Source organism: Lonchura striata, chromosome 2 (assembly GCF_050655825.1).
Source record: "Lonchura striata isolate lonStrDom1 chromosome 2, ASM5065582v1, whole genome shotgun sequence".
Taxonomy (NCBI): domain Eukaryota; kingdom Metazoa; phylum Chordata; class Aves; order Passeriformes; family Estrildidae; genus Lonchura; species Lonchura striata.
In genome coordinates, this window is record NC_140704.1 from 49,508,239 (window position 1) to 49,523,355 (window position 15,117).

The 15,117-nt window shown below is 37.5% G+C and overlaps 2 protein-coding genes across 3 annotated transcripts in view; one reads left to right on the forward strand and one right to left on the reverse strand.

Annotated features, from left to right (window-relative positions):
* SUSD5 (sushi domain containing 5) overlaps positions 1-15,117 on the forward strand; it is a 44,916-nt gene that overhangs the window by 17,195 nt on the left and 12,604 nt on the right. The window contains exon 3 of the mRNA XM_021546261.4: positions 7,555-7,673. Within this exon, the coding sequence (XP_021401936.3) occupies positions 7,555-7,673 (119 nt within the window). The remainder of the gene's footprint in view (positions 1-7,554; positions 7,674-15,117) is intronic.
* Positions 10,717-15,117, reverse strand: part of CRTAP (cartilage associated protein) — a 43,999-nt gene continuing 39,598 nt past the window's right edge. For both annotated transcript variants that reach the window (XR_014953295.1, XM_085573405.1), the window contains one exon: positions 10,717-14,940. Coding sequence is in view for 1 of the 2 variants with exons in the window: in XM_085573405.1 (XP_085429531.1) it covers positions 14,935-14,940 (6 nt within the window). In the remaining variant the exon portion in view is untranslated. The remainder of the gene's footprint in view (positions 14,941-15,117) is intronic.

The window sequence follows — 15,117 nt, forward strand, 5'->3', positions numbered from 1 at the left end:
GCAAGCAGAGTCAGCTAGAATAAGCTCTGCTGTGAGAGTCAGAAGACAGGGTTTCTTTTCTTGGCTGACCACAGACCAGGTGTTTGTTACTAAGAAAATTACTTTGTCTCTATTTTTCCTTCCTTTTGTTAGCTCTTTGGGTTTTGCACTGACTGCTTTTAAATGTTTCTACAGTGTCAAACACAATAGGGCCCTCACTGCAGATTACACCAGTGGGAAATGTAATAATAAGACTCAAGTATGGCATTTCACAAGACTACCTACTTCTTTTTCTGCCTACTGTGTGGGACTTGCCCAGTACCTGACAGTATGGTAATAAAAGCACATTTCCTGGGAAAGGAAAAAAGCAATATACAAGGAATGAAATAAAAGGTCAGTTGCTAACCCTTGCCACTCCTCTCATCTGTATTTGTAAAGCCTTGGGCTTGTGGGTCCCTTGAAGTTCACCCAGGTGTGCCTGCTAAAACAGGCACACTCCTCTTTGCAGAGAAGCAATTCTGGTGATATGTGACTTTGACAAGCTCTTAGTTTTATTTCAAGGCTGTGCTCTACTGACTGGTGATAATGCACATGATTTTGCTCCCAGACGTATCTTTGAGACAGGTCAAGGAATTCCCTTCAAGAGAAAAGTCCAGAAATAACTGACAGGACATGGTCCAATTCATAATGCTGAAGTTGCTTATTAAATTGTCTGAGGAGGTTTTGGACTATGGAATGCCTTCATGTCACACACTCCAGTCCCACAGCTCACAGCTCGTGTCATGCTCTCCCAGATGACTTTGTCTTCTTGCTGCTTCTTGTCAATCATCTCAGTAAGTCTCATGCAAGGTAAAAACAAAATAACTGTGTTTCAGGAATAAGGATTTCTACATAAAGCTCAGTCAAGAAACTTGAATTTAGGAAAAGGGCATGGCCAGTTTACTCCAAGGGATGATATCACTGAGCAATGTAGACATGAGCCACTTTCCATCAGCTTTGGGAGAAGCAAATCTTTTGAGGAAAAACACTGCACAAAAGAAAATACATATTTTTTAAAGCATTTTCTAGGACAAGCACCCAAACCACCATCTGCTGAACTGTAGCATCACCATCCTCAGAGCTGCCATTTACTAAGTGAGATAGGACTCTCACTTTTAAATTGTATTTTTACTGGAAGGTTTTTTGAGGGATTTTGCAAAACTTTAGCAAGCTTTGGCACAAAAGGCATGGGTTTGCTAGTGAAATTAATTAATGCCAGAAGGTTAGAAATCATTCCTAAGACCAAGGAAAATCACATATTGAACAGGAAGGCAAGCCTGACTATAGAGATGGAGTAACAAAAATGGACTGCAATGCAACAGTGCTTTATGAAGGCTAATAGGAATTTCTGCCTTAAACCAGCCGGAAAGACACAGCAGAAGAAAGAGCTGGGTGTAGTCACAGAACACAGGATGGCAGTGGACCTGTTGTAAAGTGAAATAATAACTCACGTAAAATTTGTGAGAAAAATAAATGTGATCATCCTAAAAGATATCCAGCAGCAATTCCAGAGGAGAGAGGGCAGTACTGAAGAGCTTGAATGAGGCACCTGTGAGACCCCACCTGCAATAGCATAATGCAGTTCTTTGCAATTCCAAGCTCAGGAGGTCTGGGCTCAAATTAGGATTAAACAAAAAAAGCAGCTCTCTTATTAAAAGCTGATTAAAGGTGATAATTTATTTATCTGGACAAATGAAGACAGAAATGGGATATGCTTATTCTTGCAAATGCACAAAAGGTGCTAATGCCAGGATTTTAACTTGCCAGATAGTTCTAATGAGGTTGATTTTCTACTTTTCAAAAGAAGTTCATATTTTTAGAGGCAAAATATGTATATCTTTTTGTATCTCAAAGCCTTTTCTCTGAGAATGGAGCTGATTTGTAAATTAATAGCATTCAGAAAATATTTTTGTATTTTTTAAACCCTTTGCTAACTAATCAGTAACCTCTGTTACGAAAGCCATGGATTAAACTGGAGCCTGTAAAGTGAAATTGGGCAATACCACCTTTCTAGTGATGTTTCACATGTAATTGAGTGTCCAATTTAGTCCAGGCCAGGAAGCAACATGATTCTTCTTTGCAAGCTCTAAGAATGCTCAAATTATATGTACCTAGGGATATTAGAGTAAAATGGCTATATAAAATCTTTCATACTAGGCTACAGTATGAAAGCCTGCATGAATGGGCCATATTTATTTAATGAACAGAGGCCTTACTATTTCAGTAGTCATATGTACAATTTTAAGCACAAAAGGCTGCATTTTGGTGTATATTTTTAAGAATCTAAAGGATATTGGTTCTGCCTTGGTAAGACCTCCTTTTGACATTTCCAGTGGCAGTATTGCTGTTGGAATGTCTTCATGTCACACTTAGCAATGCTTTCTTTGGGACACATCCAGCCAAAATTAGCCTCTATAGTTCCCAGGCCATGGACTTTCCAAAGCCCACCTGCACTCCCCCTCATGACTTTCCAGAGAAATTTTCTTCCCTTTGGTAATCATGAACATGTCATTTATATTTTATTCCTCATCACAGTCAGTTTTGTCATTTGCAGTTTCCCAAAATACAGAGGGGAAAGACTAAGTATAAAATCCCCTAGTTTGGCTCCCAGACTACTGTTGTTTTTTTCTCTTACCTAGTTACTGAAACACAAACCGTAAAGATGACCCATTAAAAAAAATCAGCACAACATGTTAAAGATTTATCTTGACTAAGAAAAATGATGAAGTTTTTAACTTTCTAATTAGGGGAATGTTTCTTATAGTGTGTTATCAACTAGACTTTCAGAGTGCCTCAACAAACATATTGTTCCTAAAGTTCTTCTGAGCTGAATATATTGCAAGCTCATACTACTATGAATCAATGTCATAAGACCATTCTGACTCAGTTCAGTGAATTTATTGACTAAGACTACAAAACCTAAAATCAACTGGTGGATAAAGTAGCAACTACAAAAAATGTCCCACCTACTGTTTTCTGTGTTGATGGATCACACTTTATCATATAAACTCAGCTGTCAAATCCATATTTTTTAACTTGAGCTCATTGAAATATTTTCAACTATTACAAAATTGCCTTCTAATTTTCTTAGAAAGCAAAATGATCAGTGGCTACTACTATAAAAAACGCTTTAATTTAAATAAAAATACTATGTCTTTATTTAAAATTCCTCTATTATACATACATAAAAACATAAAATGTATGTCTTTAACTATAATTGCAGCAGTTCAAGCCTATCATTATCATATATTTATTAATACATATTATATTTTGGCATATTATGGTATATTGTCAAATAAGTACTATTCATGCCAGCCTTTCTGCTATTTCCATCTTTGAGAGTGGAGCAAAATATACCTGTTACTCATTCATTACATAATACATTAGAAAAAAATTTAAGCAGCATAAGGATAAGCAGAAGGCTTCTGGGAAGTCTCGTATATACCTTACTGTGCCACATATTATAATTTCTCTGTGTGTGTGCACATGATATCTGCAATATCTGAGTCATGGTGCAGGAAAACAATGGTCAGATTGGCCAAGCTCTTATCTTTTTCCAAGGTGGGTACAGAAGGACTGTTAATTGTTCTTAGTTGGATGAATCCTATTGTACAACAGGAGTTAAGCTGAGGTTCAACAAAGTGCAGAATTCCTGGTCTCCTGTTTTCTCTTCTGGGAGGAGAAAAGGCACCATGAAGCAGTTTGTCCTTCCAAGCTGGGTAGCAGTAGACTGAGAAGATTCTCAGTAGTTTGTCAAGGAAACAAAGGAGACACCTTTAGGCACCTTCCAGTTTTTCATCCGAGAGCAGAAGCTGTTGTCAACACCACCAACCACATCTTTATCTTACAGGATATGTGGTACGTTCGTGGTCTATGGTGATAGTGTTTCTGATTGGTTTTTATGCTGAGATTGTGAGTTCATGGCCATGTAAGAGTAATTTTCAGGGATGCACAGATGTTTCAGGCAGATGTGGATCACAGACAATTGTTATGGGTTATATGCTGTCCGAACTCAGTATGTTTCTTCTGAGCACATCTGCCTTCATCAGAAATCTCCACAGGAAATGAAAATGAAATCAAATCTCTTTCTTAACTAAAAGGCACAAAATCCAGCATTACACTGCTCTGAGCATCGGATGACATATGCTGAGTAATGAGCTTAAGTTTGATTAATGCATGCAAGTACCCATAGAGAGAATTAAACATACATGACTACCTTCTTCTGAGTGGCTGTGTAGGTGGATGTATCCATTAAAAAGTATAAAGTTTGTGACATTTTCTCAGCCATGATGCATGACCCAGGGCAATAATTCAAAACAGTCAAGAAACAAACCTGGCAGCATCACCTCTCAGCAGGGTGCTGGAAAGAGCAGAAAAGCTGTATAATTTTTTTGTGTCTTATTTTGGCACAGCTGTGCTGCTGAAGAAATTTCAAGATATGATGAATTCTGAATTGGTAACCATTTTTCAGTAAGGAAAATTGTAGCGAACTTAAAAGCATCACACTCTACCTTTTAAAAGTGTACTTGTGTATTTAAGTTCTAATTATAGATTTTTTAGGATTTAGGACAACCCTCAAGAACTCAGAAAATAGACTATTAGTGTGTATTTTTAGTTATATCTGAAATCCTACTGACTGCAAAGAGACTATTTCTGTGCCATGGCATTGCAGATCTGATCGAGCTGCTACTGAGAAATGCTGAGCACTCTTGAAGCTCTAGTCGTCAGCAGCAATAGCAGCTTACTGAAGGTGTTTACAGCTTGCAGGACTGGGCTTGAGGTGGGAAACCACTGTCAGAGAAGAAGGAATGGAAGAGATTAAATAAATCTTTTCGTTCTTCAGTTTTTTAGTATCACAGAATCATTAAGGTATGAAAAGGCAACTGAGATAATCAAGTCCAATCATTGGCCCAGCACTGTGTCTTGTGTACAAGGCAAGATTTCTTTCGTTTCAGAAGAATTGCATTAGGATGCTGGCCGTTTTAATCAGATAAATTTTAATATGACAAAAACCCAAATTAAAGTTCTAAGTAGTAGATGCATGTAAATGCACGTAAAAGGTTTTCATTTAAAGCCTTTCTTTATGTATAATGTTGAAACTATACGTCACACTGGATAGCAATTGAGAAAGGTTCTTAAAATGAATTAGCTAATTGCCAAAATCTATCAACTACAAACTTGTAATTTATTGTACAATATTAGAAAAAAAAAAGTTGAGAAAAACTAGCACTTTAAATATGAGCTATTACTCATGAGTCAGGGTATCCTGTTTTGGTGATGACCTCGGTATACCAAGGATGTGTCACCCACAGATAACTTTGTAACCTGATGAAGAACTGATAAAGAAATTATAGTGTTTTGGGCAGTAACAAAATACATAAACATAGAAACTGGAATTAGAAATCAGAAAATTCAAGATAAGAATTTAAAATGTGGCTTCCAAGTCTCAGGAATTTTAGTCTTTGATAGAACATAGAAATGAGTGTGGACTGATTTTCAGAGACTGGAATTTCTGTGATGGTAACAGTCTTCAAAACTAATCTCTTCTCTTCTCTTCTCTTCTCTTCTCTTCTCTTCTCTTCTCTTCTCTTCTCTTCTCTTCTCTTCTTTTCTTTTCTTTTCTTTTCTTTTCTTTTCTTTTCTTTTCTTTTCTTTTCTTTTCTTGTGAGCCTGAAGCCTAAAGTTTTAGGCTAAATTACAGATGAAAAGTACATTTTTTTAAGTCATATCATTATCTGTCTACTTAGTGTTGCAAGATATAACTGATCCAGATATCTAAGCAAATGAGTAATTATTAGAAGGATTAAGATTGGTGAATTAATTTTTGAAGGGAAGCATAAGTGTCTCATTCTCTTAGACCTTGTAAGACCCAGTGGAACAATATGTGACTATTATATACATATAGAAAATTTCTAATTGATGTCCTGATCCTCCCAGTCATCTGAACTAATTTTGACAGATCAAGCTGCTTTTGTCTAAGTGCTTAATTACTTACTTAGAGGTCTCAGACTTTGAATCTGTTAAATTCTGAGACAATTGGATTTAAAAGTTGTAAGATAAATATTTTCCTTAAAAAGGGACTTTTGGAAGGGATTTTATTTTTTCCCTCAAAAAATCAAGTGGAGCTTTCTTTACAAAGGAAACCAAATTTAAAATTTGGTTTTAAATCGTAAAGGGTCATTCAGCAGGGAATGACATCGTTGTTTTCCAAAGGAGAAGTGTGGCAGGAACCATTCTGGTGCATATGTGTGACCACCACCATACGGTTTGTTTCATGTTGCTTTTGTTTTGTTTATATTAAAAGAACATTAAAGTTGCATATTTAGCTACTTAAAAGCTAACATATGCCCAAATGAAAATAGTGTGCACAACCATAATTCAGCCTATATCTGTAAATCATTATATAACATTTAAGAGCATGATCAAATACTGGGTTTCCACTGGATCTTTTTTGCCATCAAAGAATGAGCATTTTATTCACTTTATTTTGGGTTTTTTTGTTTTACTGAATTTCATTTTATCTTATTTTATTCCTCAAATTCAGTGGAGGACTGAGGTCACATTAGTTCAAACATTGCACAGTACAAAATGATAAATTTCCTCCACTGAAAGGATTCATTCTGTGGAAAGTGTTTTTATCTTCCTTTCACTAGAAGAGCTGACTGTGCAACACTTCTACAAGCTTGCTGTCCACAAAAATATAAATCCACACCATTAATACCCAGCTGCAAAAATTTGCTCTGAAATTACTTTCTCAGCCTTTGTAACCTTAAATCTAACAGTAAAACCAAAGTTTACTACAACAAACTCTCTTCCATTGCTAGTTTTAAGCAGCCAGTACAGCTGAGAGAAGAGAGTAAACCCTTACTTCATCATCAGCATCTACAGTGTTGTAAAACCCAATACAGATCTAATACCTTTCTTCAAGCCTATCAGGGGCAACAGTATGGATTAGGTACTTCTGAGTACCAGATGATATGGAGTTTACTCAAAAGTGTGAAATTGCTATTAAAAAAAAAAAAAAAAAGAAAAAGAAAAGCTCTTTTTCTTCCAAGAACACAAACTGAATTTTCTAAGTTTGCCTGTGTTAGCTTTTGAGCAGTTAAATATACAACCTTAATGGTTCTTTAATGTAAGTGCTAATGATGTATAAAATTTCAGATCAAATATTGAGTTTCCTATTAATTTCTATCCAGGTGCCATTGCTGGGAACATGTATTGCTGAAATGTGAGAGCAAAATATTGACTTAATTATTCTGGGTATAGGTCTGATATTTAGAAGTATTACAGAACATAATAAGACAAACATCCTTTATTGCTCCCTATGCTTTGAACTGATTTACAGCAAACATTTTTCTAATTACTTCTATTTCTCCCTTGGCTTTTTTTCACAGATCTTCCCACACTAGTACTTTACTTGCCAATGCTGAAACAGTTAAGGCTAAAGCCTGACTACTCAGATAAAAAAATCTCCAAATTTCACCTGCATGTACAACTCCAGATTTCTGATTATTGTTTTCTTCTTCTTTATTTTAGGACAATTATATGCAGAAAGACGGGCAGCAAACAGCAGAGCGTGAAAGCCATTGATGTTAAAATTGAAACCGATCCCTTTGTGAATGACCAATATGATGCTTTTTGTGTAAAGGATGAAGGTCAGCACTGATATACTTTTGAAATAATACAGATTCATCACTGTCTTGCAACATTAAAAATTTTGCCTTCAATTTTTCTGCTGCTGAGAGAGAAAGGGGAATGTTAAGGGAAAAGTCTTTGTAGTAATTGCCCTCTGCAAGAGCTAACTGCTGCAGACATTGGTTGCAGCAAATAAATTGCATTATCTTTTGTCTTTGCTGCAGTTTAGTGAGTTCAAACAGCACAACTGATCTGGCAGAACCCATTTTGGTGCTCACAGAACATACTTTATGGAAAGGAATATATGTGACACCAATCTAAAGGAGATGTCTGAAGCATGTCCCTTACTCAGCACTGTAGCTGAATGTAACTCAGGAATCTAGTTTGCAGCTGCAACACAACACCCTGTTGTATATCTATCAGTATACAACATTAGTATGCAAATAACTTAATTGCCTCCATTTTAGTTTTCATTTGGTTTGGTTTGGGTGTTTTTTTAACAAGGGTAGACCGTGCTGCTAGGGACGCTGATAAATCCCAGATGATTCTGAAAACCAAATTATTTCCAATGTATGTTGGTGCTTTAATTTTTCAATATTTAAGTTCCAGAACCCACAAACAAAGATGAATTCTGGAGGCAAAAAGTAAATTGTTACTGATAGGCAGGATTGCGTAAAGAAATTTGGGAACCCCCAAAACAGATTGTTGATGTCTGCAGTGAGTTTTTGAATCTGATTTCCAAGATAAGCAGGGATAAGCTGATGACATTTACTGAAAAACAGTAAGTTCACATCACAGGGGGGGCATTCTGATAAACTGTCAGTGGCAGGATGAAAATATGGCTGAAGCAAAATGTGGCATAGGTGATGCATATTTGATGTATACCAAATTGTTCTTTTTAGAAAGAATTATTTTAGCAGAGTTTGACCATCCTCTTAAGTAACCCTTGTGATATCAGCTCCAGGCTCCGTGCTGCTGTGAGTGATGCCAACTCTGTCACCCAGTTGCTAATGTGCTCACACAAGCACCTTTGTGCTTTCTCCATGCTGCTCCTCACACATAGGACAAGCTCCCTGTAAACATTTGCAAAACTCTCTCATTGTCTTCCTTCAAATCTCTTTTGTCACCATCCCCCCCTGACCCACAAGAAAAACCTTGCAGTGGGTTGGGACAGCTGTGAGATGCTGAAATCATTGCTCTGGCCACTATTGTTCCATTGTGCCCTCGTGCTCCCCTGTGTCTCCCCACCTGCTCCATCTGAGATGCAGCATCTCTGAAAAGGAGCTGTGGATCTGGGTTTAGTTACTGCTCACAGCAAAGGGGCAGACAAGAACGTAACCAGAGAAGGCTATACTGGAAAGGAGTACTACATGGGATTCAGAAACTGCATACTTTAAACTCTGGGGGAAATTCAGATAGTTTGCAAAGAATATACAAGTTATGAAAAATTTGTATTGTAGAAGGCAGGGAATTTTCTGATGATAGAACAGGATGATCATCCCAATGCACTCAAGTAGCCCTTACACACAGAAACATTTCTGGATGACTCTAAGGTTCCCTCTTCCTTAAATATATATAAAAATTTGGGATGCAGAGCTGATGTTTGAACAGAAAGAACCAAGTGAAGTTGTGTGGTAAAGCCTGGTTTGTAGCTGGTCTGAAAAAAGCAACATCTGGAAAGGAAACAGCCTTAACATTACAACAGTAACGCACAAGCCAGCACAGAGTTGTTGACTGATGAAAGAACATCCTCAGGGATGCCACTTCCAGTTTTAGCAAATATCCAGTAAGAAGCAGCAAGAGTAAACCCTGCACCACAACCTCACACACAGCATATCTGTTCTGATCCTATGTACATGTGGCTAATAACTACAGATCTAAGTTTGGATTAATAAGTTGTTTCTTACTTGAAACCTCATGAATATTTTTTTTAGTCTTAGAAAAGTGGACATTGTTTTTAATCTATACTTTTGCAATTATAATATAGTAATACATAATAGTTAAGTGCAAAAGGCAAGTTGTTTTGCCCTGCTGAAAGTGATAAACCCCAGGTTTCTTACACTGAGAGGTATATTAATTTATTCAAGCCCTTTAATTTCTTTTATATCCATCCAACTAATAATTAGCAGATAGCAGCTTTCCTTCTTTGTCAGACTTGTCTGAGAAGAACCAAAGGTTCATACAGTCTAGTAGGTTGAAAACAGAGAGGGAACAGTCACATCAACCTCTACTTCAGAAACTAAGCTGACACTAATAACTCTTTGCAACTCTACCTTCAATTCTTAGGATTGTACAGAAAGCATCTAAAAACACCACAAAAGTTCCAGTACAAACCAAATTGACTTCTTATCCCTTGATCTATAAGTAATCTTTACTCAATTAACCTTTACTATGCAAATGAATGGAGTCAAATTCCTTAACCACGTATCTCAACATGCCCCTACACTAGGGCAGTAGTCAGATGCTAGCAAGAGCTCTGGGTGTGCTTACAGCATCATGCTTTTGCAAATAAAGTCCTGAAGAGACAGACAGTTTTTTGGTTTGTTTCTGAAATGGATTTTGATCTGTACACAAAGAAGAATCACAGCAATTGTTAAGACTAAGAGTTATCTTTTACGGGGAATTGATTCTAAGGGTTCTGCTTGACAAGGAAAGATGTAGCTGTAATGTTTTATGAATGCTCTGAGTATAACTACAGTTTTCACAGTACAGAGAAATGTGTCTTCTCAGCTTCTTATAAGCACATGTTTTATGCAGCCATTAGAGTCAGCAAGACAACTCTGTACCAGCTCAGGATCTGCTGAGATCAGAAAGTTTCCCTTTTAGGCCCTGAGTGTCAAAAAATATCAAAAAACATATTAGATTCTGCCAATTCTGAAAATGCAGTATCACGCATAAGTTAGATCTGGCACACAGTGTGTATATCTCCATCAGAGTTCATAGGAAAACACCTTAAAGTATAAAGTAGGTGAAGCAAGAAAACCAGAAAGCTGGAATTTTTCCTGCCTTATTTTTTTATACTAACACATACCATTCTATTCCATATATATATAATCCTCTTGGTTTTCTTTCTTTTTTTTTTTTTTTTTTTTTATTGGAAAGATCTCTTTGTTAATAACCCCCAGGTATTACTGGTTCTTTCTTTCAGTGACCCACTGTTATTTACAGGCAACAAATAAGGTCTGTTCTATAAGGCTTTGATTTGCTGCCACCAGAGGAAAACTAAACAGGCAGCAGCTTGTACTAGAGTACAGCATAAATGCAAATCAAACTTTTTTAAACATGACTGCTGACTCCAGATATCCATCAAAGCTTGATGGCTTATGTACATATGTCAGTTAGCCTTTTTCAGCAGTAAGAAAAATATAAATTAGTGTATTCTTTACAGCAAATTTATTAAGCGTACTTTACAAGAGCAATCAAACTGCATTTTGCTTTGTGTAATACTTGAATTATTTCTTTGTATTTGTCATGCTTTACTGTAGATATAAATTTTTAGTGCTACAGCTTTATTTTTCATGGCTTTGCCTATAGCTGAGAGTAATTCCCACTTCTCTGGTGATGTCACTTAAACTAATAAAGTCCCACGAGCCCTGTCTGATGTAAGAGGTGTTGGCATCCTAGCATTGGTAGCTTACAAGTAATACTTACATTGGCTGTAACTGAGTTTTGATTCTTCATACTCAGTACTTTCATCCAAACAGAAAAATTCCATACTTTAGGGTCTTTGCAATTAAGAAGCAAAATAAACATCCACACTCATCTCATTCACAGGCCTGACTGTTAAGAGTTGCATTTTCTAATTTCTTAATGACAAGATGACATCCTGAAAATTCCAGTGGCCCCTCTGGAAAAACTCAGCTGAATTGGACAGCTGTAACGGGAGATGTTAAATGTCAAAGTGGATGTCTCATGTCAGCTTTCAGAGTGTGGTGCACAGTTAAAGCAGCAATTGTAGATAATCAGACTTCAGTAAATTCCTGGTTCTGTCAGGTGATGTAGAAGCTGAACTCTGCATCTTCTTCATGTTGATTTTTTTTTTTTTTTTGCACTGGTCTTAGGCTATCCTTTCTGTAGACAGTATTTTATCAACACATCTCAAAAAAACCAGCAAACCTTTACAGACTAGTGGGACGCTTCTGGTGTAATCTGGACTGGGAAGGAGAATTGTTGTGTTGTTAAAATGACATGTGACAACTGTTTGCCAGAAATCACCTCACAAAATCCTTTCCACATGTGTTCTGAGTCTAAAGTGACTATTCTGAGGAGATATTGTTCCTAAAAGCCAATCAAGACTGAATGTGCTAACTCAATTTACAGGAGATCTCTTTAGTCCCATGTAAAAAATAGTTACTGAGTTTTAAGAGGTCTGTAACCAGAGCTGCCACTAGCCCTAACACATCTGTGCTCAACACCCATATCTTTGCAGTGACACTTATTCCTATTCATTTACCAGATGTTGACTCTGTTCTGATTTCTGCACATATATATTGAGATCTTTCTTGACTGTAGTGGTGGCTTTCACACCAGGACACAATCTATGCCAAACTACTGCTAACATGAGGATCTCCTGTGAACTTTAACTAATTTCCTTGTATTTGTGCTGCGCTGTCTTGCTCTGAAGCTCAACCCACACTTTCTTTTTGGAGGTCAGTTATCAACATATGGAGGCCTTATGTGTTTGACCTCAGTGTCAACATGTAGAAAATTCTGGAAGGGTCATGATGTCCAGAAACCAATTCCAAATGTTCAGGCTTAAGATATGATCTTGGACATAAATGGGCAGAGCATGGGGCCTGCTTGATGCTCTGCTGGATTGCCTTTGAGTATCAAGCATATCTAGCTTTTTTACTGGGAACCAGGAATTGGGCTAATTTTTTAGCCAGTAGCAAGAAAATATGCAGGTTTATGGGAGGATAGATGAGGGAAAAATCAGTGCTCCCGATGGATGGAGGAGCCCAGCCCTCATCTACCCAACAGCACCACTGCAGGCAACCCCTGTGGTCACCTTAACAAAGAGCACTGCTGTTCCTCTACATGACAAGCTGCTGCCAACACACCCTCTGTCACGCTTCATGACAGATCTGCCTCCTCTCTTCCAGCAAGAAAATGGTCTGAATGCCAGCACTGAGCACAGACTGTTGCTCCAAACAAGCCCATGCTCTTCCAGCTCCTGGTACAAAAGCTGCACACAAAAACATAAAGCCTGTCCCCGTAAGTGGCTCAGTTTGATGAGTTGCTGTGCCAGTGTCACTTCTGTATGTGTGCCAGAAAGAACAGGTTTGGCAAAAGGCTGAGCAGGAATTGTCATAGCAACGAGACTGCAGCAGGACAAGGAGCCGTAAGATGCTGTAACCTGGAAAATTCCTGTACATTTTATGTAGGAGAGGACAGCAGCAAAATGGATGTAGGAACTTGAGTTTGTCTTTGCAGTAGATCAGCTTTCACTTACGCTTGTCCATGCTGCCACTCAATATGTTCTGCAGCAAAGGCATGACCTTACAAAGTCTCATGTGAGAGAGTCAAAAGTTCCCCATACAGTGTGAGTCCATGAAGATCTTAAAAATCTCTGCTTTTCTTTCTGTTCATGCATCAGCCAGATTTCTCTTTCAGGAACTCATAATTCTGTTACCAAGTCTGTTGTCAAATTTTACTGTAAAGATCCCTTTAGCTTTCTTCTTCCCTGGAAGATTTTAATGTGCTTTTTGAATGTGTCTGGCGTAGTTAACTAATGTGTTGCTTTTCTGCTTCCTCTGGCAACAGGATTAAGAAGCAAGGCTTTGTAGATAAGAATATTCTCTGATGTATAATTGTTCCGTACAGCCTTGGGATCAAAACTTCCCTCAGAACAGATACACAGCTCCCATTCTTATGGATGGAAGTAGCTACATAAATACAGTACATTAAATGCAAGGCTCTGTAGCCTTCCTATGAGGCAATAAAATAATTTTTTATACCTTTAATCCACATCAATCTCTATTCATCCGGCCAGTTCACAGGAAAGGCATTAGCTGCTAACTGCTCCTCACTTCCTCGGATGTCAAACCTCCATAAGATTCTATATAAACTGAGCTTTGTACAGCCTCAAAAGCTTGTTTTTACTGTCAGTGTGTGTATGCATAATTCCCACTAACTTCTGAAGGTGTTAGACAGTATATATATATATGTGTGTGTGTGTGTGTCTCTGTGTGTATACAGTACAGAGAACAAGCATCAAAGTTTGACTTCAGTAGCATGTCCCTTATATTAGTGGTAGATATTTTTCAGTATACCCATTTGAGAAGTGGTTAGTCAGGTGTATCAGACAATTTCCAAAAGCCTGATCCAAATCAACTTCCATAGAGTGTCGATGTTTATCATAGGATTTTCCTTTCACTAGGGTAAATGACTGGCAAAATAAATACATCATATTTCTAAATAAGCATGTATTTATCTATGCCTGATTCAGAAGTGGGTAGATGATGGGAAGAACTGCAGCCTGAGACTCACAAGTGTTTTGCAGAATGTCCTGGGCAAAAGCAGGAAAGCCTGAGTTTTTGCAGAGGGGAGATTGAAAAAGCTTTTCTGTCAAGCCTATAGCTCATTGAAAACCTCAGGCACAAACTGGCGTCAATGAAACCATTGCTTGCAAGATCTTGCGGTGATGATGTCCTAAAAGTAGACTCTAGCAAAATAGCAAGGGTGCTCTTTGAAGATGTTTCTCCTTCTGCATGTCTTGGAGTCTTTTCAGTTTCCAAACAAAAGTCTTTTCAGGGAACATCATCTTTGCTTTACCAGCTAAGCAATCAAGCTTTTGTACCAAAGCAAATAATTTCAACAGGAGAGATCAATACTAGAACATAGACTTAGTCCTGTTTCCCTTATCCAATATAATTACCAGAACTCATGAGCCTTTTAATTTTGGTCATTCTGTATCTGGAGAAAAGAAGGTTTTGAATCTTCAGTGACTTTGGCAAAAGAAACAGCTGAATACTTCTAAATTCTTTGAGAAAGAATATAGAAGTAACAATTTCTACCAACACTGCAGTCTTTGTCCTTGGGTTTCTTGGTAAAATCCATGTTCTTGCCTTATATTTTTTTGTTTGTTTGTTTTGTTTTTCTGTAACCAAGAGGCGCCTATTCCAAAAAGGACTATGAAAAATATGGATGAAAAATGGACACAGCAAACACCTTATGAAGAGCTCTTGTCAGAGAGAAAGGTCTTTGAGGAAAGAGAATCCACAATGCTCTGAAGTTCTCTAGAAGATCTTGATCTACATTGTTAAAAATGGCCAAGATCATTCAAACCTGAAAAAGAGAGTTAAAATTCAGTTTACACTGGTGGTGGCAGCTGGCAGCTGGCAGCCTGCCTCCTCTCCACACTTCTTTAATGCAAAAAAAACCAGTTTTGATCTCACAGTAATTTTTCTTCCTGGCTTCTAATGCTGTCAGCAAAAATACTATCAAACATCTTTTTGAGTTTTA